At 35.1% G+C, this 27,942-nt stretch overlaps 2 protein-coding genes across 4 annotated transcripts; one reads left to right on the top strand and one right to left on the bottom strand.

The window, feature by feature from the left end:
- Positions 1-3,385: 3,385 nt before the first annotated feature.
- Positions 3,386-7,707, bottom strand: LOC123717812 (zinc finger protein 845-like). The gene is made up of 2 exons (XM_045674026.1): positions 7,356-7,707; positions 3,386-7,208 (listed from the first exon to the last, which is right to left on the bottom strand). The coding sequence occupies exons 1-2, from the start codon at positions 7,468-7,470 to the stop codon at positions 3,490-3,492; spliced, it is 3,834 nt and encodes a 1,277-aa protein (XP_045529982.1). The 5' UTR covers positions 7,471-7,707; the 3' UTR covers positions 3,386-3,489.
- A 1,491-nt stretch (positions 7,708-9,198) lies between these two features.
- On the top strand, positions 9,199-27,793 carry LOC123717651. 3 transcript variants are annotated; one of them, XM_045673740.1, is made up of 9 exons: positions 9,199-9,587; positions 10,317-10,463; positions 11,403-11,498; positions 18,279-18,395; positions 18,923-18,998; positions 19,733-19,796; positions 20,572-20,679; positions 21,779-21,837; positions 21,980-27,793. In XM_045673740.1, the coding sequence occupies exons 1-9, from the start codon at positions 9,301-9,303 to the stop codon at positions 24,698-24,700; spliced, it is 3,675 nt and encodes a 1,224-aa protein (XP_045529696.1). In that variant the 5' UTR covers positions 9,199-9,300; the 3' UTR covers positions 24,701-27,793. The 3 variants fall into 3 exon arrangements, with proteins under 3 accessions (XP_045529696.1, XP_045529699.1, XP_045529698.1); XM_045673743.1 differs by lacking the exon at positions 9,199-9,587 and having other exon boundaries at positions 10,348-10,463; positions 11,408-11,498; XM_045673742.1 differs by lacking the exon at positions 9,199-9,587 and having other exon boundaries at positions 10,348-10,463; positions 11,408-11,498; positions 18,320-18,395.
- Positions 27,794-27,942: the final 149 nt, after the last annotated feature.

Here is a 27,942-nt window from a genome sequence, read left to right on the forward strand (position 1 = left end):
GAAGGTATTTGAGGTCAAAGTGGCCAGTACGACAGAACGCCAATTTCATATGTAGGACGGGCCTAATATTTTGTTTATTTACGTGCCCATCTAAATGAAAATAGGCTTCGTCTGAAAAAATAATATTGTTGAAGCTCCGAAATCACGTCGTAAATTGTGGTCATTAATTAGGCTTGTTGAAGTTTATAGGGGTGCAATTGTAAATCAAATAATTCGGCGCAAAGTAGTTCTTGATACAGAAAGCTCAGCTGATTGCCTAAGATTGCGTAGTACGGAAACTTAATCAAATTTCATGCATCCATAGTGAAAGCCTAATAAAACGTCTAACAATAACGCATGAATCGGCATTTTTGTAATAATTTTTTGCACAGAACGCACGCTGTTCACCCGTGAAGTGCTCCATCGCGACTAAATTTCCGAGAACCAAGCTACAGATCCCCACCTACCACGCTCAACTCCCTTTTGCCGTTTCAACGCTATAGCGTTTTTGAATTCGTACGCCTCCGGGGCCTACCCTGTATAATGTATACGTTCACTTGAACGTTCACACACAAATTGAAAGTTGCTCAACACGAGAAACGTCGCGAGTAGGTACAATCAAGAATTATCGAGTAATATTTATTATTTTTTTAACAATTTGAGTCTTCACGTGGCTTGCCATTAATTGTATTAGCTTATTTTAAAAAGTTTTTCCGATATAGTGGTCATTGATCGTCTTATCCTTTACTTGTTCAAGATGATGGCTTTACCCTATAAAATTGCCACTTGTCTCACTCGAATCTGCATCAGATGTTTATCTGTCAGATGTCAGATGCTATGGGGCCTGAATACCAAATTATGTGATGCAAAAAATTTACAATTGCAAGGAATTGTTTTCTAATATCTCGCTAACTTTGCCTTTCTTGTTCAATTTGAGACTGGGCCAAGAAGTCAATAGTGGAATAGCTTTTTAAACCATTCTGTAAATTAATCTATATCAACATACAATCTTTGTGCTGTCGACTTGATTCGTGACATTTCAGGTAAAGATCCGGGTGATTCTAATAACACACTCCTGCACTTGATGCAATCTTTATATTTTCTAGCCCGAATATTCGACACGAAAAGCAGTAAATGACATCCTTTTTTGTGAATAAATCATCTAGCGCCTGTCAAAGTCTAGCACCGTTAACTAACCTTATAATAATATTCATAAATAAATCAACTTTAACCCGGATTGGCCCTTGTATTACACAAGCTCAGTTCGGTCTACATCAGTAATTGTTATGGGCCACAAACTGGGGTCATTTTGAGGATTGAGATTCAGATATATAATTGATAAATGTACGTTATAAACGTATAAATGTATCGAAATCATTCATCCGGTGCGCAAAGGCAACCGTGTTTTTTTTTATTTGTTTTATCTAAATTGCGGTAATGTAGACGATATTTTATTTACAAAACAAGTGAACGCAATTTTCCCAAAAATCAATTAAAATATTAGTGCAAATTTGATTGGCAACTTGATAGATATATAGGTAGATAGATATTTGGTATTTAGCAAATAATTGATGTACGCACTAATCATGCAGCCGGATATTAGGGTAAGATCTATAGAGCGCACTTAACTTTCGAGTTTAGTCACAGTCGGTATTTATAGAGCAAACAGCGAAACCCTCCGAGTGCGTCCTTAACTTAATCTTAAGTCCACGAAATCTACGACTTACCAAAAGCTTTGACTATAAGCCTAACAAAAATAATGGCCCAAATTTTACTTTACCATCATATCTTTTACTTGACTTTTCAATTTTGTCGTAATAAAAAAATTAACGGTGATGCCATTGATGTAAACTTCTTGCTTGAAACTATCAGCCAAAACTTGATGACATTGTCAATCTGTTTTGTTAGTGTCTGTGTAAATGTATCTAATGTAACCAAAACATATTTTAGTGTTAATTTTAGCTTATTAAAACCTTATACTCATGAAAGGTTTTCTCTTATTTCAATCATCTTTACTGGAGGTCCATTGATTTTGGGAAAAATAGGATTTGAATTTAAAGAAATGATAAATACCTATGAAATACATGAAATAAAATAATTACACATTATTATTTATATAAGCCTTCTAACCCCATTTTTGGGAGATCTTAAAAATAACTGGTGTGATAACGTATCTGTCACCTGGCAGCACTGGCATATGTTGACATTTTGTCAAACAACAACAAAATTCAAAATATGCGATCCGTTCTACATAACAAAATTATTGTCATCTTTAAAATACATTTTCTAAAGGTTACTCGTATATTTCTAGTTATTGCAATAATAACAATAAATAGAAGACAGTATGTGTACCATTTTTGACGTTTAAATAATAAATAATACGTTTAGATAATAGAGAAGGTATTGCATGAAATGAAACATCAATTTGTATTTTGTCATTTTCTATCTTAGCTTTTGTTAAGCTTAATCTCACCGTTAAAATGTCTTTAAATACTAAAACATAGTTTCTGCTTAGTGTACACTAAGTAAAGTTTTTCGTGAGTAAAATTTGAGCTAAGTCTAACTGTGCTCTATACATCTTTAGTTAAATAAATAGTAATTTAAATTTCAGTGAGGTTTGGTACCATTGCTTTAATGTAGTACATATTTAGATAGGCTAAATAATATGTTTATTATAATCCCTTAATTTGAGAACTAACAGTAAATTTTAATTCGGATTTTGGGCAATGACTGCCATAGACCTTATAGAAATTAGGAACATTTAATTTTTATACTAGAAGTTCAGTCAATTAATATTGCTATCAACTACGTAAGTGAATTTTCGAGTATATTATAGATCAAGGTTACGGACCTTTTGTATACGAAAATATAAAAACTAAGTATTTGAAAACATACACATATTTTACATTGCCATTGCGGAACTCCCTTTTTCATTTAGGGAATCTGACTGTTCCCTAACTCATGTAATAAATTCACCATGTCCGCGACATGCGTGCGTTTCAGCGCACAGCGCGACAGCTTGTTATTAGATAAAACGTACAGATACCGGGAAATTTCGCGCGGGCCACAAACGTCAACTGACTTAACCAATCACGCGATCGACACGTCACACTCCCGCCGTTAGCCCCGTCCAATCCTCTCCCAGTGATACCTAAAAATCGTTTCTGCGCAGGCAAGGACATCTGTTCAAGATGTTTGCCGGTATCTATAATTTTATTTGAATGATGATAACCATTAAAATATTAGCTAATACTCTACTTTAAGGTTTTAATAAAATGCTACTTTTCCAGTTTCCGATTAGTTTTTGCATTTAGGAATTAATCAATCAGTTAACGTAGGCGCCCGAGTTTCGTACTGATTAATATAAAAATACACTTTAATGTGTTATTAAAACAATTTATTGATATAATAGAGTTTATTTAAGAACCGAATAATACATCTTTTGATCTCAACCCTTAGTCTAAATTAAAGTTAAAAGGTACAATGTGAAATAATTATTTCTATGTAAATTTAACTTGCCTTACTATTAACAAACTCATTGTCTACTTCTACTACTTCATAATCAGTGTGCATGTTATAGTCTGTGCAATTTTCATGAATTAATAAACAAAAACAATGAAACATTAAGCTGCAACATTTGCATTTTTGTCCCTTACTAGAATCTCCTAAACACTTTAAATAATGTTCAGATGTTTTCTTCGCATTTGTAAAGTGTAAATTGCAATTACCACATTTAAATATCGTGCGCTTTTTATAAACACCAAAAACGTCGACTACATATATGGTTTTAATATCTTTTTTGTGGTGGTTTTTGAGGTGATCAAACAAAACATTTGGTGAGAAAGGGATTCCACATTTTGTACAATATTGTTTTATTACTCTCCCAGGACTTTTTTTTATATGTTCTTTTGCTTGACTTTTGCTCATATAATGTAAATTACATTTAGCACATTTGTATAGGACAATTTGGCCATCGGTATTTCTTATATCTTGTTCCATAATTTTAACCACATTAGTCTTTGAAGATGTTGAATCTTCATTGGCTTTTGAAGATGTTGAATCTTCTTTGGCTTTTGAAGATTCTTTACTCTCTTTTGGATTAAAGACAAAAGTATGTATATTATCTTTTATAAATTCTGGATCTTCTGAATGTAGTTTCATATGCCCTTTTAATTTCCCTTGCTCAAAGTAAAGATCACAAAGTTTACATATGGCTTTAGCAGCATCAACTAAGCATAAATGTGGGGAAATACATCTTGCATAACGAATACATACAAAACATTTACTACACTTATAAAAACAGTAATCACAGACAATACCCATAAATGTAGACACAAGTGAGCTTTTATTAAATCCCGGAATTAAATCACCTAGAAGCACTACTTTCATATTGTTTCCAGTAAAACTATTCAAATTCTTATGTTTTAAAAGATGACATTCATAATCACTGTTATATAATAGCAATCCACAATTATTGCACTTTTGAAGATCTTTTATATTACAAACATGTTTTAAAAATTCAGCTTTGTCAACAACACCTTCACAATTTCTGCATCTATAGACTACATAATATGGTCTAGAAGAATTTAATTTTATCAATTCATTAATTTGTTTATCATTGTCCTGATTAAAAGAAACTATTCTGATATTTTTCATGTTAAATGAATTTTTGTGCATTTGTACATGTTGAGATAAAGCAATTTGTGATATAAAAATGTTTTTGCATACACAACATGAATAGTTTTTAATATTATGACCGCCACATCCATCCACATGACTGAACAGTGTGGATCTTTCAATGAAACATTGACATTTCACACATTTATATTCTGTATATTCGGGATTACCCTCTTGAGATATTTCTAGTTTTATTCTACTCTCAAATCTATAAATAGAATGGAACAGTTTTTTGCTGATTTCTTCCAGTGATAATCCATTAAATAGATGCTTCAACCATATATCATCCTTGGCGCCATAATAATATGGTTCAAAATAGTACACCTTCATGCCATCTATAGAATCTTTTGAATTAACACATCGTTCCAGATGTTCTATGTTGTTTTTTGGGTCCCTATTATTTAATAAATGAAGTTGACAATGTTCTATAACCTTATCATAAGAATAAATTTGTCTAAAACATAATTGACAGGAATATACATCATACTCAACTATGTTTTTAGCATTTTCTTTGAATTCTACTGCTCTGTTTACATTATCCTTTTGAACATTACTAGAAGAATAAATTTTGTCTGTAATTAGTTGTTCAATATTACTTTCATTTAGTTCATATTTGTGAAATGGTAAATGTAATTTGTGCACAATTTCGGAAAACTTCATATTGCATATTGAACATATAAAATCTGCCTCTTTTCCACATACATGACTGTTTAAGGTAAATTTGTTAATAAAATGTTTATAGCATCCTTCACATTTTGGAAAATCGGGCATAGGTGGGGTTATTTTTTTACCAGTTTTCAAATCATAAAATAGAAAGTCTTGTAACGTTATGGATGGATTTTTGTAATGTAAACTTCTATGAGCCATTATTCCCTTATTAGTGAAAGTTAAACCACAATATCTACAAGCATATTTAATTGACTTTGCACATAATGATTGGAGATGTACTTTATGTATTATTGTAACGAAGCATTTGCAAGTTTTACAATAATATAATATTAAATGACTGTTATGTAAAAAATTTTTAAGTGAATCTATTTGAACTAACTCTGGCTTACTAATAGTTTTTTCTATAAGTTTTAAAATGTAAAAATCTGTATTATTCATAAAACATGCATTGTGAATATCTCTATGGACTATTTTTAATCTTTGATCTATGAAAATATCACAGATTTCACAATACTCTGATGGTGGGGTGTAAGAATTACATTTTGTATAGTGTTGCATAAATTGTTGTTCCTCATAATGGATATTGCACTTTGAACAAGAGTATAATATTTTAGAGAATGTTTTTTCATTTATCTCAATAGTTGTGAAAGATTTTGAACATGTGTGTTGTCTTACATGATATTTGCCTTCATTTCTCTTAAAAGTAAACTGACATTCTGTGCACTTCCAGTGATATCTATATTCACTATGTTTTGTGTGATTTAGTGCCACACTTGCGGATATGAAGCATATGTCACATTTACAGCACTTAAATACAACATCTTTTAGTACAAATATATTCAATATTTCCTTTTTAGTGGGTTTCTTGGTGTATACTCTTTTCGTTTTTAACTTTGAGTTTTGTTTCTTCTTTAATGATATAAGTTGATGATTATGTATGTGACGATTATAAAATCTGGTATTGCTGCAATGCTGTGTACACAACTCACATTTTGTATTAAATGGTACCCTTTCACTTGGAAAATCCTCAATACAATGTTTTATTTCCATATGCTTAGTAAAGAAGTCTTTGTTTTTGAAATAGTGATAACACTTGGGACATTTAAAAAATAACTGTGTTTCATTATTATTTACATTTCCCTCTTGTCCTTGAGCACTGGAATTTTTATCCGCATTGTTTTGAATGTTCAAAGTAACAGACAAATTTTTCTTATTTAGAATACAATTAGACTCGATTAATTTAGCATTAAGAGATGAATTAGCTTGTTTATTGACTTTAGGCTCAAGTATGGCATACAAATGCTCAATAAGTAGTTGCTTGGATTCAAATTTTTTAGGGCAATGGAAGCATGTTACATTTGGAATAACATTTTTGTCTTTAATAGAGTGTTGTGTATTATGCAACTGGACATTTTTAGCCAACTTAGAGGCTGTTCTTTTCTGAATAACATTTATTTTATGTACATTCTTTAAATGTCTAGTTAAATTACCCTTTTGATAAAAGTTATTACCACATTTATTACATATATGTTGTTCATCATGGATAATCCTTCTATGTTCTGTTAAATAAACATTGTTTGGAAAAAGAATTGAGCATACTTTGCAAAATTTATTGGAGTTTAATAATACTGGTTTTATGTCTGATAGAATAATTTTTACCTGCTTTGTTATATTATGTTTCATAGAACTATATGAAGTTTTGGTTGACTTTGGTTTTGAGCCAATGATTATTTTGTTTTTTAAAATGCATGCAGTGTTTGATTGTAATGCATGTTTTTTCTTTCCAGTCCTTTGTTGATTTTCATCAAAATGCTGAGGGTCAGCTGTTTCTAATTGATATTCACCTTTCAGGGTTGTATGGATATCATTTGGTATATTAGTAACTGAAAATTAAAATTTCAATTTGTAGTTACGATTACTACCTACAATAACTACTACAAGCTCATAATACTTAATATAATAACTACCATGATTAATTTAGTTTTTATCTAAAACGATGTGCTAAAGTTATTTAACTCAGAATCTATTACCTTCAGCATCTTCATCATATATTTCCTGTTTAAGCGCGGTTATATCCGGGAAAAGAACACGTAACTCAGGATTTTCAAACAAATTGTGTTCTTCAATATCTATATCTGAATCCATCTTTAATATTTCTTTATGCTTACAGAAAAAAAATGTTTTGTTTACTGTACTTCGAAATAAAAACCCATGTTTAATTTTAGTGTATCTAGTCCGTTACATAAAATAATAAATGCATAACAAAGCTTTAAGAATTTTTACTTCGTAACTTAATAAAGAACTATCAAGTATCAATTCAATTCTTGTTTATAGCTTTTATTTATGCAAGAACTATATTTTCAACTTTTTTAAAAATATTATGGCAATAGTTTTGACTTTATGCCTATTTTAAATTTTTAAAGTTTAAAGTTTTAACTTGTAAATCTGAAACATAGATAACCCGTGATCTAAATTCTTATGTCACGCATGTCAGAGTGACTTGGTCTCGAGTGTCAAGAGATAGCAAGAGTAACCACAGAGTATATAAAAAATGTATTTGAAAAGTCAATAGTGACCCACTAACACAAACAAATTTGTATGTAGATACTCACGTGACAAAGCGTGACATAATGTGCTCAATACAAATTTTGCTGGCAGTGGGACACGCCTGACGCCAAGTGATTTCGTCTCAAGCCCCAAAACAAACTATTTAATGGAGATGTTACATTTTATAACTATCGAATTATGATAATATAGTAATTGTGCCATACGATCGAATTGATTTCCAAATACGAAGACTCCAAATCTTAAAAAAAAAATTTAAATTAATTTTGGAATTGCTGATAATAAATTTGTCATATATAAGAGCGGTAACTAAATAATAGTAGTGATTATCTTAAGTTAATTTCGACGATTGTTTATACTAAGGTACGATCTCAGTGATGGTTCCATTTTTGTAAATACAATCAAATTACGTCTGTCCTTCGTATACATTTCTTAAGTGATTTTATCTCGTGTAGTAACACTTTGTTTATAGATTTGGTCACTTCTTAAACAAATCTCATTTAACTTTGTAATTGTTTTGCAAAAATATAATGATACATGACCTATACAATTTCCATTAACCTTATAAACTTTAATTAATTTTTAGTTTTGTTATATTTGTGTGCAAATTGTGTAATAGTAATGTGATATCAACAATTCAATATCTCCAAACCGTACAACGAAAAAATGTTGTTTCTTTTGAAAAATACCTTCTATATTATTTCTCCATCTCATCACATCAAACACACACCGATCCTATAACTATAATAAAACACCTAATATAATATTTCTTATCTTTCAAGTAAAAGTAAATGTTTGTAACTAGGTCATTTGATAATTAAAAAAAATACTTAGCGTACGTATTACGTATTGTTGCGCCTAGTTAAAAATAATATATTTTTTTGCACACTTTTTTCTAATAAAGACAGGACAAACATTGTTTTGTCTCCTTCCTACGCTAATGCGTAGAATATTTGGTATAGGGTTGCGTAGAATATTGGGTAATAGGTGTTTAAAATAAACGATCATATCCCTTCATTTGTAATTTTTGCAGTCCTTTGTTATATCTTCGTATCAAATTGTATTATTATTAATAGTATATTGTTATCAATAATATACAATATTAATTGTATTGTAATCTTGCATATCCTTACAACAACTAACATCATGCTATATAATTTGATTTGCTAGCTTTGATCACAGGAATTGACATTGACATAAATACATGTCATCAGCCAGCTGATTTTTACATTACATGCCAAAATATTTTAATATCTCAAACGATTGTTGTCATAATTCCTATAGCAAATTGTCATTTGTTTGGGAAACTGGAAAATGAAAATGGAGTTTTGTTACGCTTTTAATGTAAAAATAATTAATTATAAATTATGAAGTTAATTACTTTAATTTTTGAATCCTACCTTGGTTAGGATGGAGAACACTACTCCATTTCAACCTTGGGCCGTTGAAGAGAGTTCAAAATTAGTAAAATCAGAGAGAGAAATAGCGGATGACGCGAAACTTCATCGGGAAAATGTCAATCATCCAAAACATAGGCAAATTGCGTCTTACGATAAAGAAACTATTGTTGCTTCAAGTAATAATCCGGGACCATCAACTTCATCGGAAACGAGCTTGGATCCAGTTACTGGAAAGGAATCCAAAATGGATTCAGGAAAAATTGCTTCTATGCAACAAATAGTTGAAAATACCATAAGGTAAGTGTACAAGTAAGTTTTATTCTGTATCTGGGAAGTGAAGTCCAGAATAAGAAATAGGTTCTATATGAAGCTTATCTAACTGCATTGTATATTTGATTTAATCAGGTCTGTTATTCCTATACTTATTTTGTTTACATATGCAAATTTAAGTGAAAAATCTCTGTGCAAAACACTCATTATTATTGAAATCCAACTTACAGTAATATCTCAGTTTTCTATGATTATATATTCACTCTGCTGTTATTTTAGTAGATTTAAATATTGGTTATTCTAATTAAATTGTGTTCATTATTTAATCTTTATTTAGTAATAAACATTAATATTCATATACTTTATAATATCTAAATAATCACAAAACATGCACACATATAATTTAAAAGTAGATTGATTTTAAGAGAGAATCTTTAACTATAGAAAAAAATTATCTTTTGATTATTGTATTTTGTTGTGTTATTGTACCCATATTAGGTTATTACCCATATCATAATCATAATACTTGATACAAATATTATGTCACTATTCCAGTGTGCTTAGGAATATCTATATTGATACTAAAAGCACACTCGATCACTATTATTAAACTATGTCCTAAAATTAATAAGTGCATCAATATAAGTATTTAATTTTTCTGTATGAAAATGCTCTTTCTATATAATTGTCTGTACCAGTACTAACTAGTTAAGTGTATTTCTATTAATATATTCTAATACACTTATATAATTTCAGCCAAGATGGAAGACAAAGGGTTGCACAATTACTGGAAGCAGTAGAAGCCCTCAGCGGTGCTGAGAGGTTGTTATTATATCTCCGTTTACCAACTGGAGTTCCCCCACATGATCCTTTAAAACAACCTGTTAATCCATTAGGTTCAAGGTGAGTGTAAGATGTATCTCAGTCTACTCCAAATGTTTTTGGTTTTTAATTTTAGGAATTAATAATTTGTTACATTAATTACTCAGACGCTAAGAAGTTAAATTACAGTGATATATAAATATTACTAAGGTAAAGAGTTTGTTTACAAATGCATTTTATGTATTATTTTTAAATACATAATAATTATACATATTAAAATTAACCCAGGTGAAATTGTAGAGAACAGGTAAGTTGTCATATACATACATGATATAGTAGTTTATAGCAAATTTTCTGTACAATCCAAATTATCATTGCTAGTTCTGACCAAGAAGTTGCGAGACTGATTTATTTTGAGCTTTTTGTGACTACCAACTTTCTTGCTGTTTTTTATTAGTAAAACCCTAAGCTGGTGATTTTAACTTATAAAAGTGTAAATACTTTATTTCTTAACATCTGTGACTAAAGAAAACGGAAAGGGTTATTTAAAATATTTTGTTTTGTCACAATATTTTTGAATCTCATTGTATAACAAGAAAGATATTTAATGGAGGCCTTAGTAAGACCTTCTTTGACTAGGAAGTTAGCATTATTTTATCCCTCTATGTTATGAATGAGCTTATAAAGCTAAAACACCGGTACTTGTCCTTTAGTTGCACATCTGTCCCATTGGAATATGTACTATAACATCTTAGGCCGGTCTTAGTTGACATTACTGCATTAGCTGGTTGGACACTACACCCCCATTCCCACATTCTTTGGATTTAGATAAACCAACCCTAGTAGATTTGTATAATTAGATGGCGGCCCACACAAGCGATCAAGTAACATCAATGTTGATGTCCTTAACGAGCCAATGTCCTTAACGATTTAGATCTACATTTAAAAAGGTTATCCACGATAGATTAATAAATTCTTAACTATTTTTTCATTCTAATACAGTGATTTTTATGTTTCTAGAGCAGAGCTTCAACAAACTGTCACCTGGATACAAACACACTTGGAAGTAGATCCAGATGTTTCTCTACCAAAACAGGATGTCTACGATGAATATATGTGAGTATTATATTATTATTTCTATGCGTTGGATTGTCTCCCTGCCAAATGGAGAGGAGGCAGATGGCTTCCATGCGTCGTACTCGCGAACTGGTGCATTATGTGACTTGGATCGGTGTATCCATTAATTATTTGCCTTGAGTGTTTATTGCCAGCTCTTCTCGATGTACTTCCTTATTTGAAAACTAAGAAACTAAGAAGTATATGAAGAACTGTTCAGTTATGTAGTATATTTTGTTTTATTTCTTGTTTTTGCATGTTATTCTGTAGGCAAAATTCAGGGATGTTGGACATATTTCAGTCTTACTGAACAAATTTTAATGAAGCACTCATTGACTCTGTAATTAATTCAATGCCCATAATGTTTTCACAATTCATATGGCTATCACTCGCGCTATCGAAGTATAGCTCAGTGTGTACATATGACCTCGAACCTTGGGGCCAGTCAATACGAGGATCCTCCTCTTAGGTTCCACATAATCATTTGTCTCTTTTTCCGCTGTGATCGTGTTTGATAAGGCGATATATCTATATATATATATAAAAATGAATCCCTATTTCCCTTCGTCACGGCATCACGCGTGAACGGCTGGACCGATTTCGCTGATTCTTCTTTTGTTGTGTTTGTTTTTGTCAAGAGAAGGTTCTTATGAAACCATGAAACATTTTCTTATTTTTCAGTGCATAGCGCTTTTACAATTCAAACTTTTTTCATGTAATCTTCTGGCGTTTGATATAACATTGACAGAATGGGTGCTGCAAATATCGTCAAAGAGGATGTAAGAACAATGAATATCGTTTAAAATAAATGCTTCGATCGAAGTTATTATATTGATAAAATAGATATAAATTACAGTCGCTAATTGTTTGTGGCATTAATCTTGAAAATTTATGTTTTTCACATGGCCAGTTATATGTCGTCTGTTTCCATGTCGAAATACCAACAAAACTATATATATAGGCCAGAAAAGAAGAAAGAAAGAAAACAAACAAAGAATGTTGTATCATAAAGCATTTTTAGTTAATTATACCAATTCGAAATCAATATTCATAGTTAAGACAGGACAACGTATATCGGGTTCGCTAGTTTAAGACATTTTTTTTTTAAATTGAAGCTTTTATTTTTTATTTAAGCTTTTTAATTTAAATATTGTGTGATAAAATGAAATCGGACTAGTTTTTTTCGATTAAGTACATAATATAATAAACCTATAACGCGATTTCCGTCCCCCATTTAACGCGGAGATTTCTCAACTTATATTTCTGTAGTGTGAAATTTATAATGATTTGTCAAGTCCATAATTAGAATTGCATACCTTTGCACGTTCAATTGTGTTGTTATAAAATTAAACTACTATTTTTTAGATCAACAATCGGGTTTATATATACTCCTATAACGCGGTCTATGGCGTTAGGGTGGGTTAACTGTATAACCATAATTCGTTTTTCTAAGGACAAATAATCAAACACATTTTCTTATTGGTCAATTGTGTGAATCGTGAACCAATTATTATAATTACTGTTAAGTTCTGTATCGGTCATTATTCATACACGTGTATAATTAATTCTCTGTATATAATTTATTTGTATATATCTGTGATAGGTATTTTTAAATCCAGAATCAATAAATATTTTTCTATATACGTCATCTTTTTATCGCTTGCCAGTATTGTATAGTAATAAAAAAAAAACAGTTGTTCTCGTGTTATGTAAACGATGAATGCATTATTGATTTATTCATCAACGTGGAGTCTTACTAGCTGATCAACTTCCTGGGTCCGACACGTGCCGTCAACTTTTTGGGTCTAACGCATGCCGGGTTTCTCATGTTTTCCTTTACCGCATGTAAGGGTTTAATGCGCACATAGACCATTGGCCCACAGCTGGACATCAAACCTACGATCGCATTAATTATTAGTAGACAATTCAGATAACATTTATTAAGGAGGTAACAGCTGGCCTTGTCGCTAACAAGCGCATCCTCCTAGCAACCCTGCAGGGAAGTGAAAAAAGAAAGAACAATCTAATTTTAATAAAGACAATAAATACAATTATGAAATTTACGACGGAAAGGATTATTTATTTATATTTCGTTGCGGGATATACGGTGCATTTAAATTATTAAATAATACGAAGGGAGCGGTCTTATCGCCTTCGAGCGATCGAGGCACTGAAAGAAAAATTAGAAATTGGAACGCAAGAAGTGCAAAATATATACAATTACTTATATCAAATCAATTATATGTAGATAATGAAAAAGGACGCATAAATTACATTATTTTAAGGTACTAAAGTTATGGATACGAAGTGGACTGGTAATGCTTGTACAGGAAAGATTAAAAGCAGGAGATAAGCACATAGGCACTGGAAGCATACACGGCCTCACCGTAGAGACAGTGTTGAAGTCGCCAAGAGCAGTTATGTGATGGCATTTCGTGGATATGGTTTTCGTAAGAGCATTTTTGCTTATAATAATCACAACGTAATTTTATTGTTTGTTGACGTCACACAGTAATACGATAGGGAAGCATGTTATAATCGTAACACGTGGCCGCTATCAATTTTTACGTAATAGTAACTGATAAGTCGTAGTAAGCTTCAATTAATATAACTAAAAGTTCGTTTTCGTTCGATACGATGATTTTACTGAGACGTTAACATACACTGAGAACTAAGTTTCAAATCCTAAGGTGAGATTCATTAACAAGACTCGAAGAATTACTCCTGTATCTGAAAATCCATCATTCGTATCTTTATACGAAGTCGAAGTTCGGCTTAGTGATCGCCAATGGAAATGGGCTACTTGAACGCCAATCTGGCGTCAGCAAACGTGAAATTATGTAATTAAAAATACAGTTGAATGAATGATGTAACACACCTCATATGGAATACTGCTCACATCTCTGCTGCTCTCCAGCTTCTTTCCATGCCGAATTCAGCGGAGGGTTAGTCGAATTGTCAATCTCCAATGTAATCCCTGAGCGGCTTGAATCTTTCTCTCTAGGCAGAAATTGCGTCTGTGCGTTATCAACAAAGAGTACTATGGAGTGTTCTGGTTGATCCATCAACGTACGAGCCGTATTAATTTCAGATTTCTCCAGATCCGCATTACCTTTATGGCTGGAAGTCTTCCATCGTCCGCTTCACTAGGCAATTTCTTTTGAGAACGGGCGAACTGTGGAATCGATCCTCGGTGTAAAAATGGAGCACAGTCCTCCATTAAAGGCCGGCTTCAATGACTGCCCTTTAGGAGCATCCTGTAGGCTCGCTTGTCCCCCCTCCCATCGTATAAAAATGTTTTGGTGTTTTAAATTAATTTATATGCTTAAAATTAAAATTACACACTTCTATTAGTTTATCTCTTGTGAAATTGAAATTATTTTTTCTCCTTATATCTACAATGATATTGGCTGACGTTTTTTTTATGATATGCATTTGTTTCTGTAATTAATATCTGTTGGCTTCACAGATTAGTAACAATTTTTTTTCTGTAACAAAAACAAGGAGCCAAACTTCACGATTGACAAGAACTTCATGAATACTAATTTCATTATGTGAAGTCTTAGCCTTCGACCGTCATACAATGGCATCTCTGAATCGCCTTAATCTCTGATCGTTCCCCTTGAGCGTAAAAAGGAATGTGGTTGCGGTCTCGGTAGAATATGAAAACAAAAATTACCCGAGGCGGTATAAGTGGGTATTGCTTATTCAATCTCTGAATAGTAGAGATTCCTTGGGGGGTTGCGAAATTTGCGATGCGGCTTTTTTAAATTCTCTTCTCGTACGTTCTACTCCCCTGATACTCCCGAACTGTGACTTGGCCTTCAAATCTAGAGAACGCCTTTTTCTATAGTGCACCACTGCTTGCCAATTAGTCACTTGGAGCTCGTTGATTTTCAGCCAATTTTTGAAGTTCTTTTCCCCATATCCCGAGACGACCAACAAGATTGTCAAACATGTAACTAACATTAATATCACGAGCGGTAGCGCCGGGCAGCGGGCTCCAACTTGGCAAAGGGGAGACGCAAACCCTTTAAGTTAATAATATCCCTTTTTAAGAAAGGGGAGACTTCGACACTCCCCTGCTGCTTAGCTACTCGGTCACATATCTACCTGACTGCGTGCCCGATGGGCTAGGAAGTAGGGGTCTCTGTTTATAAAATAAAAAGACGACCTACAGAGTCTGGGGTCTTAGCTTTACCTTCTTTTTCTGAAATTTTATCATTGGAATCGCTTCCTATTGCGATTGCTACGTTTGTTATCTTTTATCTTGTCATATCACTTGTGATTTCTTAACAAATTACTAACCCAAAGCCCTTGAAATTAATATTTAATCTTGATTAATCTTTAAGGTTAATATTGTACACGTAATGACTTAAAATCTTCATACTCAATGATACTCTATCTCTCTCTCTCTCTCTTAAACGGTAAATTAAAAAACTACTTTTATATGCAACAAGCGGACCCCACAGACTTCGTTCTGTCAAAAAGATTTTAAATGTATTTTTTGTTCCTACCAATTTTATATTCGGCGTAAAAAAATCTCATGAGGGTGATGGTTCTGCCATCACCCTGATGATAGGCCGATGTGTGAGGTTCTACGACTCACGAACTTTGGCCACTCTTCTGTGACCCACTAAAAAACCCCGACTGGGATTTCTGCTAGAGGGCTTCAACTAAACCTGATTGGAAAATAATCTAAAAGGATAGTGTTCCCACTAAAAGTGTATAACCTCATTGATATATTAGTATGTATTCAAATAATTTTGCTCAGATAGGGATATTAAATTAATAATTCAAAAATTAAATCCTTTTTTAACGCGATTTGTTTGAGGGAGTGCTTGTAATTTAATATGAACTTTATTGATAACAATAAAGTTCAAATTGACTCTACATTTTATTTACAAAACGTTTGTATGGGAAAAAGAAAAGGGCTGTTTTAGGGTTTTCCCAGAAATTATTCGAATTTTTCTCGCCGTAAAACCAACCTTTGACTTCAACGAACAAAAAAAAGAATTGGTACAATTGTTCCAGGCGTTGTAGAGTTATGCGCTTACTAACACATTTTGCGATTCATTTTTATATTATAGAAGATTGTCGCGCTAATAAACAAGACTGCTATGGTTACATTAAACACAAATCACGGCGATTTTCTAATCTAACATATTGTTACGAAGACGGGTCGACTGCAATGTTTCTAGATTTTTCCACTAGTTAGAGAACTTTTCAGCAAGCTGTAATATGATTTCTGACCGTTTCAGGAGAGGGTCAATCACATATTAGAAAATTGTAATTTTCATAATGTTACCCTAGTTTTCAGGAAGCTGAAACCTTTTTTCAGTCGGTTTCAGAACATGTGTAGTCGAGTGGTGCAGTTTTCAGGAGACCCGTTTTCAGGCGTTTTCAGGCCTAGTTATACCCCTTTGATGAAGGAATATTCTAGACCGAACTTTCTAGGTGTGAGACAAGGACGACATGATACGAGAGAGAGAGAGAGAGAAGATCAGAACTTTCTCGAAACTAGACGAGCACTCTAGAACGCCGTACGACAAGGACGGAGCAACGTGCGAAAGAGACAAAGAGTGCGAACGTTCTAGAATTGCGCAATCGCTACTCAGTAGCAAGCCCGCCTAGAAAGTTCTCGAATATTGTTTAGAATTATTCCCAGGGATATATAAGCGAGCCGAAACGCGACTAGTCACTTAGTTTTGAATGCGATTACACGAGAGAAACACCGAAGCGATAAAGTGCGAATAAAGTGAATATAAGTGATAAAGTACTGTGTGAAGTGTGCATAAGTGAAGTATTTAGTGACTGTGTTTTTGTGTGTTATTAGTGAATCTCTGCAATTAATTTTGTGCCCATAAATTCCTCATTGATTTTTTAAGAAATAAACCCTTGAAGAAATCTACGGCATTTTCTATCCGATCCCCTAGCTCGTAACATTTTTGTGATTGTATTATATTTTTTTGTAAAATAAATAAATTTAAAAAAAATCTAGTTGGTGAACGGCCATTATTATTATATATTAATGCCGGGATATTTTTCCTTGTACCAACTACGATCAGTTTCTCCAAGTTCTCATTGCATGGCTATATAACATGAATTAATGTCCTGTGAGCTTTGCCGTAATTGTTTTACATCTCTTGGGTTATCAAAGTTTTCATATGGATATAAATTGGAAATTCAGTAATTTTCATCAGCGACTTAGATTTCTAATGTTCTGTCAAAATTTAGTTGCAAAGTCTTCTTCTCATCTGTCTTATGATAGCCTTGATTAAGCTTAGATTTCTGCAACTATTTCGTGTTCATTTTACTGAATTGCCAAGGAGGTGCGCGAGCGGCTTGATCCTGTGACGTGGAGTACAGTTCAGGGATCTCTGCATCTTCTACCGCATTTACCATGTAATTTGGATTAGTCGTTTTATATAGAGCGTTATATAAGGCACTTTTTGCTGCGCATTTGAAGAATTCCTCAACTAACGCCACTTACAGACCTTCAAGATACGAGCGTACCAATACTGAAGAAAACTAGGTGATCCGCCTTCTATGCCTGTATATCTTACACACTCTAACATATATCTATATCTTACATATATCTATGACATGCCGGTATCCCCAGAATATTTTCCTTCACTCTTAGAGTGTTATATGCGCACATAGAAAGTCAATTGGTGCACAGCAGGGGTCAAATCTTCGACCTCACACATTCAACACTGTTACTACAAATAGGCAGTTCTTTATAATTTTAGTATAAGTAATTTAGAAAACTTTTTTCAGCGCTCACTGTATGAGTAGTAACATGAAACCTTTATCGACAGCCGATTTTGGGAAAGTAATGAAGCAGGTCTACCCAACTGTGAGGCCCAGGAGATTAGGGACGAGAGGGAATTCCAGGTAAAAGAATTTAATTAAGACTCTGCAAGCCAGGAGCGTATGTTAAGGCCGGCAACGTACTCGGTCTTCAGAGTAAGTAACAGGAGCAAACGGGCAGGAGGCTCACCTGATGTTGAGATATACGGCGGCCCTTGGACCGACCCATGACCGACCGCGGGCATTTTATCACCTTTAAAAATTGCGGCCTAATGGTCTCAGATTTCTATATAGTCCAAACCTACCTGACATAAGCTAATAGATCGCTTGGAATGTAACTGCGAGACGTCGATACGTCTTGATTCGGATAAATAGAACTAGTGGAAGGATTTGGAGGAAGTCTTCACTCCGTTGGATGTCGCGTAATGTTAAATATGACATGGACATAACTAGTATTACTAGTATTACTAGTATTACTAGTAACTAGTATTAATTGACATGGTTATGATTTTGTTTCCATATGAGACTGGTTGCCATAGTAACGAACACGGCAGAACATGACAGCGCATGCGCGGTCCAATATTCACAGAATTATTTGTATTTTATTTTAGGTACTGTTACGCAGGTCTTCGTAAGAAAGTTAAGCTTGAAGTCCCTCAGCTTCCAGATTTGGGAGAGTCATCCAAGGTAATTTTATTGTAAGAAAAACCAGGCGCTTCCTCGTGGCATGGGATTCCTGTATAATTTTTTACGTAATACACAAGTAGGTGATCAGCCCAGTCCCTGTTATACGGTCGGTACGGTTTTTCGGTCAAATTTCAGTTTCATCACGATATTTTCCTACACTGTACGAGAGAGTTCAGAGCCCCCTAGTTCAGAGCACAGCTGCAATTCGAAGCCTTCGAGACTTTCTGGAGCACACGCTCCAACACTGCTTATTTATAATTAATATCAAAATAGTTTCTAACGACTCTTATTTAAAATTCCGACATCGTTTTCTTTTAAAATCATAAGATATCTACAGCACAAATATATGAAAATATCGCTTAATAGAAATAGTATATTTTTCGCAGAAATGGCGCTGGTATTAGTTGCCAGTATGATTATAATTTAATAAAACCAAAGTCATATTAGTTCAAAACCGCTAATACAAATGGTTTATTAAATGATAATGACAATGGCAGCTGACACTATCAACATTGCCTCAACATAAATAATAAAGACCGAAATTACTACAGACTATCAAATAGTCGTTAATTTGTAGATCCATTAATTTTGGCAAATCAAATGAACCACAAAACGCTTTTGAACTAATTTGACTTTGATGTTATTGAATGATAATTACAATGATAGCTGACACTGCCGCTTTGGCTCCCACATATATATTATACAAATAACTAACAAAGAAAATTTTATTACAGGAAGGTCACATCGGAACCAGCGAACACGAAAGAGTAATATGCGAGTGGGCCGAATCTAAGTTAGGTAAGTAATTAATATTAAACCTCGGAAAGTACGTCATAACTTTTGACACTGACAATATGTCAAAATTCAATTAATTGACATATAGAAGTCTTACTGTGACGTAATGATCTGTTTATGCCACAGACTATTGATGTTAATTTATGAATTTGCAAACGGAAATAAACTTATGTGTCATCTCAAAGTGACAGTGGCAGGACAATGAATGAATGAATCATAGAGTATAAATCACTGCATGAATGAAACATAAATTTGTCTTGTTAACTATTTTTTCGTAAACGTTTAATCACTATTAAAATACGCATTAAAGTTATCATTGCGATGTGTGTTCTGTGGAGATTTTTATAGCGACCACTTTAACCAATCTAGCGCTTTGGACGCTGGATCTAGCTGAATGTGATTAACATTTATTTTACTTTACAGTCCCTAATTTTGTACAAGGTCTGCTCAAAAACAAATTTATTCTATATAATCTCCAAACGTGTATTTTCAAAAGAAATAATAACTGCAGCGACTGCGTACTTGGGTTATACTCCCGTACTTTCATACAGATGAGATATTCATAGGGGATTACGTAGAGTTAATGGTGAAAGAATGTTTCGAATCGGTCCAGTACTATTGGAGCAATGCACAAATATTTCCTCTTTAATTATAAAGACTACAGTTATTAATATAAAGTTATTAATAACTGTAGATTTCAAAAATATTTTTAAACTGTCCTTCTGGCGCTACAGTAATAATGAAAATCGATGAAGAAGCAAAAATCTTCGAATTCCAGGTGTTAAATTCGGCAGTATCACGGAGCTGTCCCGTCACGTGGGTCAACTGATGGTGGGAGCCCGACCTGGACCTTCCAGTGCGTCTCCACCGCCTATGGCAGTACTTGGTAAACGGCAATTTATATTATATATAATTTTTTATTCGCTCGCGATATTTTATTTTGTTAATACAGTGAACACGTTGTTCTAGGAGTATTATCGAGAAATCGTTTTTTTTTAAAATTCAATAAAGTTATTGAATTATATTTATTTACGTTTAGTTTAATTTAATAACAACACAATTAATCCCGTATTCCAATTTGTATCACGCACAACGGACCTATTGAGAGTCTAAGTGCGGAAACTGAGTCCACAAACCATAACCAATTTGTATAACGATGTCGTCTAGAACGCAAAAGGGAGAATGGTTTGACAGCCTTTGAAATAGGTTACAATTTTTATCCTGTCACAGAAGAATAATAATCTTCCAATTTGGTTCAGTCGTTTGGGTACAATGGCGGTTTCGCTAACAGAACGAAACTTATCAAGCGGAATTTCTGTATCTGACTGACCGCTTTTTTTCCCCCTTGAATGAAATGCTTTCTTGTCGAAAATCCACATTATTCTGGTACTCGACGCCATGTACTGCGAAATATCAGGACAATTCAATAAAAAACGAAAGTAAAATCGTAAAATCATGAATGTGTGCATTCCCTTTAACCGAAGTACTCTTTTGTCTCTTTCTGTCAAATTGAGTTTATGTATGATGGAAAAAGACAGACATGATAAAATCGTGATGTTAATTCTCATTGTAGGAAGCAAATATTTGTTCCTTTTGTTTGTATCTCTAAAACGACTTAATCTATTTTAAATATTGTTTCATGATTTATTATTAAGTTAGGGAAACACGTATCGACGTCCGTCGTTCCACAACTTAGCGTTTTTTGAGGCAGTTTTTGCCGTGCACCACCACTATGTGGAAGTATTTCCGAACCAATTCGACTTAGGAACCTTCGAAACAGGAATTCTTAAAAGGCACTTGCGAGTCTTTTGGCAGTGAGAGTCCATGGACGGCTATATCACTGTACATCAGATGAGCTTTCTGGCAATGTGAGTGTGTCCATGGTGTCACCTACCATCAGATTGGCCTTCTGGTAAAATGAGCGTGCATGGGGGGCGGCTCCTCCCAATAATTGGTCTTAAATATATGAAACTTGATTGTTTCAGTACCATCAGAAGAAACTTCTGGCCCTCAATTGATGAAGCAGCTAAAACGGAAGATACAGGTATAGTAATAGTGTTTGAATGTCTTTTTTTTGAAACCTAATATGGTATGAGGTACAACACCTAGTTAATAATGTATCATATTGTGCATGTATGTATGGAGTTTAGGCTTCTGCCATGATGTGTATGAACTAAATATTTTAGGGCACACCGGGAAGACCAAAGAAGAACAAAGCTCAGGAGATCGTGGAATCGCCCCCCTCTACCTCATACGTGCCCTCGGTGAAGCACGAAAGCGAGATGGACCCGTACTACCAGCAACCCTACGTTTATGAGGTCCGCCCGCCTTTTCCCTACTCGGCTCCTCCCCGCGCCCACCCCCCCCACGAGTATCGGTCCGAGCCCTATTTCGAGCCCTCGTACGCCCCCCGCGACCTGTCCCTCCCCCCAGACCCGGCCCCCAATCTTCCCATCAACCTCAGCAGCGACGCCTCCCTCGATCTGTCCACGGAGCGTAGCGATTGGCAACGCAGACGCCCCCCCGACCCACGCCTCCCCCTGCCCGGGAAGAAGCTCATCCTCGAGACGTACCAGAACGAAACGCAGACTTCGCCCCGCTCTACCCACGAGACGTACCTGCCCAAGAAGATGCGCGCCGCCGAAATTCTCGGAAAGGCGCCGAGGCAACCCGACGCTTACGAGCCGGCCCGTCCCGAGCCTTTTTTAGAGGATCCAAAAAACTTACCGAGCCGGTCCAAAAGCACCGCCGCGGCGCTGGCCCGGAGACAGGAGGCGGCGACTCCAATAGGGGCGAAGGCCCCGCTTAGGATTCCCACTGACGCTACCCACGACTCTTGCTGCGGCATCGACGGCATCAACATCAAGACGGGCGTCATCTGCGGCGAGAAGCACTCTGAGATCCTCAACCGGGAACGCGTCATAAGTATCTGCAATATAGACAAACACGATCTCGACGACTACCTCAACGAGAACAACAGCCAGGAGCACGAGGAGGAGCTGCTCAAGTACTTTCACCCGAAAGACGCCGACAGAGAGAACGCGAACCAGTCCGCTTTTTTAGAAACTAGTCAAGACGTCCCGGACGAGCACAGTCAAGGCAAGAACGAGAAGATTTCCCAGCTCCGCGAATTGCTCGCGAAGAATTTAAAGAATTCAAGCGGGACTAACCCGGGAAATTCGGAACCCCAAGCCCCGGCGGAAACCTTTCCGGTCAACAAAACCAACGACGCGGACGGCTTCAAACCCGTCAGTTTAGACGATACGGTGAGGGATCCAAATTTCCCCGCCCATAATGAGAATTTAAGTAAACAGTGCAACTCGATACTGAATGGAAATGGAAATTCGACTCCATACAATTCGGAGAATACTACACAGCTGATGAATATGGGAGCTCATCTATACAATGGTAATTGTAACAATGAACCGCAAAGTCCAACGACCAGAACTCAGCAGTACGACTTCGTTCCCATATCCGATGGATGCCATTCACCGAGAAATTTTAATTCCAAATCACCATTGGGGTTCAGTCAGCGAGTCAATAGTCCGACAAAAGTTTCCAAGCCCGTTATTTTGAGCGGCTCACTCCAGACATCACCAGTATCCCATAGCACCGCGGCCAGTCCTTTCGTCAGCCCCAGGAACACGCCAGTTCCCAGATCGCGCTTATGTTCCAGACCCATACCCAAACTGAACGGCCGAAAACGTCGCAATCCCCTGACATTGGGAATGATCGATCCCTGTACAAACAACAATAGACCGTTTGCAGTGCCAAATGACCAAAAATTCGTGACCAAAACTGCGTGTAACACGAACGTGAAGTATTCGCCAATGTCTGCCCCTCCATCACCGAACATTCTTTCCCACTACAAATACCAAGTGCTCCAGAACTCAGTTCCCAATGGTGTCAATAATGTGTGTCTCTTCGCGAATTCCTTTCGAGATAACGTCAACGGGGACAGTGGCCATCCCCTGTCTGCCGATCCGTTATCGAGTGAAGTGAGCCAGTTCTTCCAAGAGCCAATGGCCAACTATCGTTCGAACCACGATTCGACGTTCAGGTCACAATCGGTGCCCCTGAAACAGGCGATAAACAATATGACACTTCTCAGTTACAATAACACTCCAGTGGGTTCCGTCCCACCCACGCCGGTTCCGAATGAGTTCTGCGATTTCGGCTCCCTAGCCGACTGTGACATATCGAGAGCTGGTCTAAACCCGGAGACTTTGGACAAAATATACGACGCAATAGATAGTAGTAACGAGGTACTTAACGCGGGATCGACGACCTTACTGAACTCCAGCAGTTTGACCAACGGTTGTGACCCATTACCAGAGCAACAGATATTGACGGATGAGCATTTGAACTCGTTCATACCCAGTGGGGAGTTGTTGGAAAGAGGCGGCCAGTTCACGGAGAGCTTCACGAACGATTCATCCAGCGAGAACGTTGAGGAATATTTGAAGCGAACGAGCAGTATAGAGTTTCAGATCTCCGAGTTGGAGACTGATAAAAATAAGTATTATACGTCTCGCTCGGTTCCCAGTACTCCGCTTCCGTTCAAACGTGCGCCGGAGTTGCAGATAGATTCACGGCGTTCGAGGGAGTTGTTCGCGGCCGATACGTTCTCTATGACGAACGGTATATCGTCCAAGTCGGTGCCGTCGACGCCGCAGTTGGTCGAAGACAGGAGCATCTTCAGCTATAGCAATAGAGATTTTCTTATAAATGGAAACTCTGTTGAATTGTGCGGAACTAGCCAGGTTAGGACGCTGGTTGACAGTGACCAAGGCCTCACCTCTCCCTTGGACGTGTTGCGCGAGGACATTCTCGATCCGTTGACGCCTGCCGCCGATCTGTTGGCAGACTTAGATAAGATAGACGGAGCACCATATGTTGACCTATAGGGTAACTCTACACATGTCGTGGTTCGATCGTGGAATTGGTCGTTTCATGAAATGGCGAACGATGTTAGTGAACGAAAGTGCATATGTATTATTCTGGCATGAGTCTGATATAGGTGGAAATCACTCTTGTCCCTGAAGATTCAACCATTTCATATGACGATAAATTCTCTGTCGGGCCACGCCGCTTTGCCTTCAGTGAAGGTACACTCCCGACAAGTCAATGAAGCTAGTTATTTAAGTGAATATATTCCATAAATCGTGAAGTAAACTCGCCGTAGGGTCCAATGGAGTGAATAGTGGAATTCGAAGCTCGTGCCTACAATGTCTCATCATCGAAAGTTTTATATGAATATTTTGTAAATATAATTATTGGCGAATCGTGCCAAGCACGACGAATTTGATTTCTTTGTAGATAGTTAATTGAAATGAATTTATGGTAAGTTAGCACAAAGATTTAATATATTTTATTATGGATAGGAGTTTTTGATATTGGCCACATGTGATGTGGCCTGAGCTTATATTGATATCGTTTTATTTGAAGCTAATTTCTCCTTTTTAGGGAATCCAAATTTTTTAAATACAATCAGTTGGGAAAGAGATAGTTTGGGCTTCTGTCACATGATGTGGTATTTTTTTTTAATCTAAAGCGGGATATGAAGCGTAGATTAAAGAGTTCGTTTCTACCGTACTTTAGTCTGTGAGTGTGCCTGGCCATATGTTCTTTAAAAAGGGTAACCATGGCAACGACCACGTTGTGAAGCCAGTCCCACGGTGTGACAGCGTTCTTCAAAGTCGGGGCTATCTCTTTCCATGGGGCAGTGCTGTTATACGCGAAATCAACCACCTTTAATTTTGAAAAACCGCCTTTTTATATTTATTTTTAAATTTTTGGTCTAATCCACTGAGGTGAGGTGGAATTTCGGGTCCAATTTACAATAAAGGGATGTAAAGTTGGCGTTTTAAGTTATTAATAAAAAAAAATTGACACGCACTGACGCGAAATTCGACGCCACTTGAACCACTAAAATGACAAGCGGAACAGTTTTATCGAATACACGAAAACTATTGCGTACGATAACTATCCAGTCAGTTCGTGGCGTTGCCATTTAATATTTGACTAGGTCAATGGAACTATGTTTAATTTTGCGTAAACGCAATATTAATTGTTTTGTCTTGTCTTGCGATTGTTACGCAGTGCCTAAAAATCCTTAATGTTAATTGGGATTTTAACAATGTACATTTCTAGTACAAATGACAGCTACAAAGGAATTTAAATATACAACTGTTAGAGAATGGGAAGACTATTTGTATCTAGATTATTTTAAATGAGATTAAAATTGCAACATTGTATGGAAATATGATAATTTGTTTTTATGATTCTGGATACAGACATGTATGACACAAAACCTGTAACATATAATTTCAATTCACACTATTCTCGTTAATCGAATTTTTATCATAATTGAGAAAAAAGTTTGGTTAAAATGCGGGTAGGTACCGACATTATGAATGAAAAACACGTTTACTCATCTGTGTTTTCCTTGATGTACACGTGTTATTAAATAATTATAAGTACATTTTAATGTCCTTCAAAGATAACTGTAATTAAAAACTACCCTCAAAATTTTTAATAATTATTTGTTTCATAAAAATTCTTCACAATCTAAAAATTTATGTTCCAGGATTTTTGTCATACATTAAATTATAATTAAATATGTACGAACATTGTATATAATTTTTATTGATTAATATTCAGTATAAAATACAGTATATAGGTGTTTTGTAAATACTTTATTATAAGTATAATATTATTTTTATAGAATCGCCCATTTCATATACTAGACTGCTGCACACTGGTGCTAACTTTAATGTACACTCAGAGTCGTATGATAAATTAAGTTAACAACTGATTTATGGAAGCATAGATAAAATATTTTTTTTGCCTTCCAATTGCATCTAGTGAATTACAAAATAGCTTAAGTAACCGTTAACGCTTAATCTACGACTCTAAGTAGACCTCGAGACCTATTTGATTAAATGGTTAAGTAACAGCATGAACATGTACCGGTACAGGTACCCTCCTTTTTTCGATATTAAATGTATACGTAAATAATTGTAATAACTCGTGCTGGGGCTTTAAAGTACATAAAAATTAGCACTCATTATCACTAATCCAATTAAAAGTAATTGACACGTTTTTATGTACAGATAATAAAATTACAGATTATATTGTTGACATTGTAACTTGATTCCATTTATGTGTGTATGTCTCTAAGATTTTAGTCTATGTTTCATTTGCAAATATTTATGTGAAGTACAAAGTTTTTAAAACTTTCGAATGAACAATTTAATTGTATGTTTTCTGATTCCTATGGCATTGAATGCCTCTTCAATTGAATGAGGTTCCCATACTGTTGAAAACAGTTATATTTCGCGCCTAACACAAAAATCAATTTAAAATGCTTATAGTCACGAGTACGCCTGCAGCTCCGACTTATTTAAAGCAATTATGATAAAAATATTTTACGTAGAAAGTTGGGTACTCCTTATAAAATTGCGGGTAGACGCAAAAATTCACTGAACTGATTTTGTTTGTATAATTTGGATGATACAGATTTTATTCAAATTGTCGTCAGTTATAAAAGTTTTCAATTCAGCGCGTTCATACCCTCATCTAAGCTTCTAAAGATGAAATTTATAAAGCGTCTATAACTTAAGATTAACAGAAGAATACTTTATAAAATTCAACGTTAGATATAAACGAAAACGGTGGCTCGTTTAATTGTGATTGGTTGATGTGTAGTCTGTGATTGGTCTAGGTTTTCGACCAATCACAATCAAGGACCGTCTCGCCCGTTTATATTATTTGTTCTCATTGTGTGGACGCGCTGTGGATTATGTACATAATTTAAAATCATGACATGTTCATTCTTGTTTCGTTATTGTTTTTTATTCGTAGATATTTTTATTAATGTACTTTAAGGAATTAAATGTATATTTTATAAGTGAAAATATCCATGTTGTTGATTAGTGTTATGGATGTTGATTTTCACCATTTGCTATGCAGTGATAATAAATGGTATATTAACGATTGTCTTTGTTATATCTATCCATTGAGTACCTTACCTTGAATGATAAAGATCTAAAGATTTGAAGCTGGCTCACATTCTGAGTCAAGACTTAACAGAACAATAACATCTCTATATATATAATTCTCAAAACGGCTCGACTGATGCCTTTGA

The sequence above is a fragment of the Pieris brassicae genome, chromosome 13 (assembly GCF_905147105.1).
Source record: "Pieris brassicae chromosome 13, ilPieBrab1.1, whole genome shotgun sequence".
Taxonomy (NCBI): Eukaryota; Metazoa; Arthropoda; class Insecta; order Lepidoptera; family Pieridae; genus Pieris; species Pieris brassicae.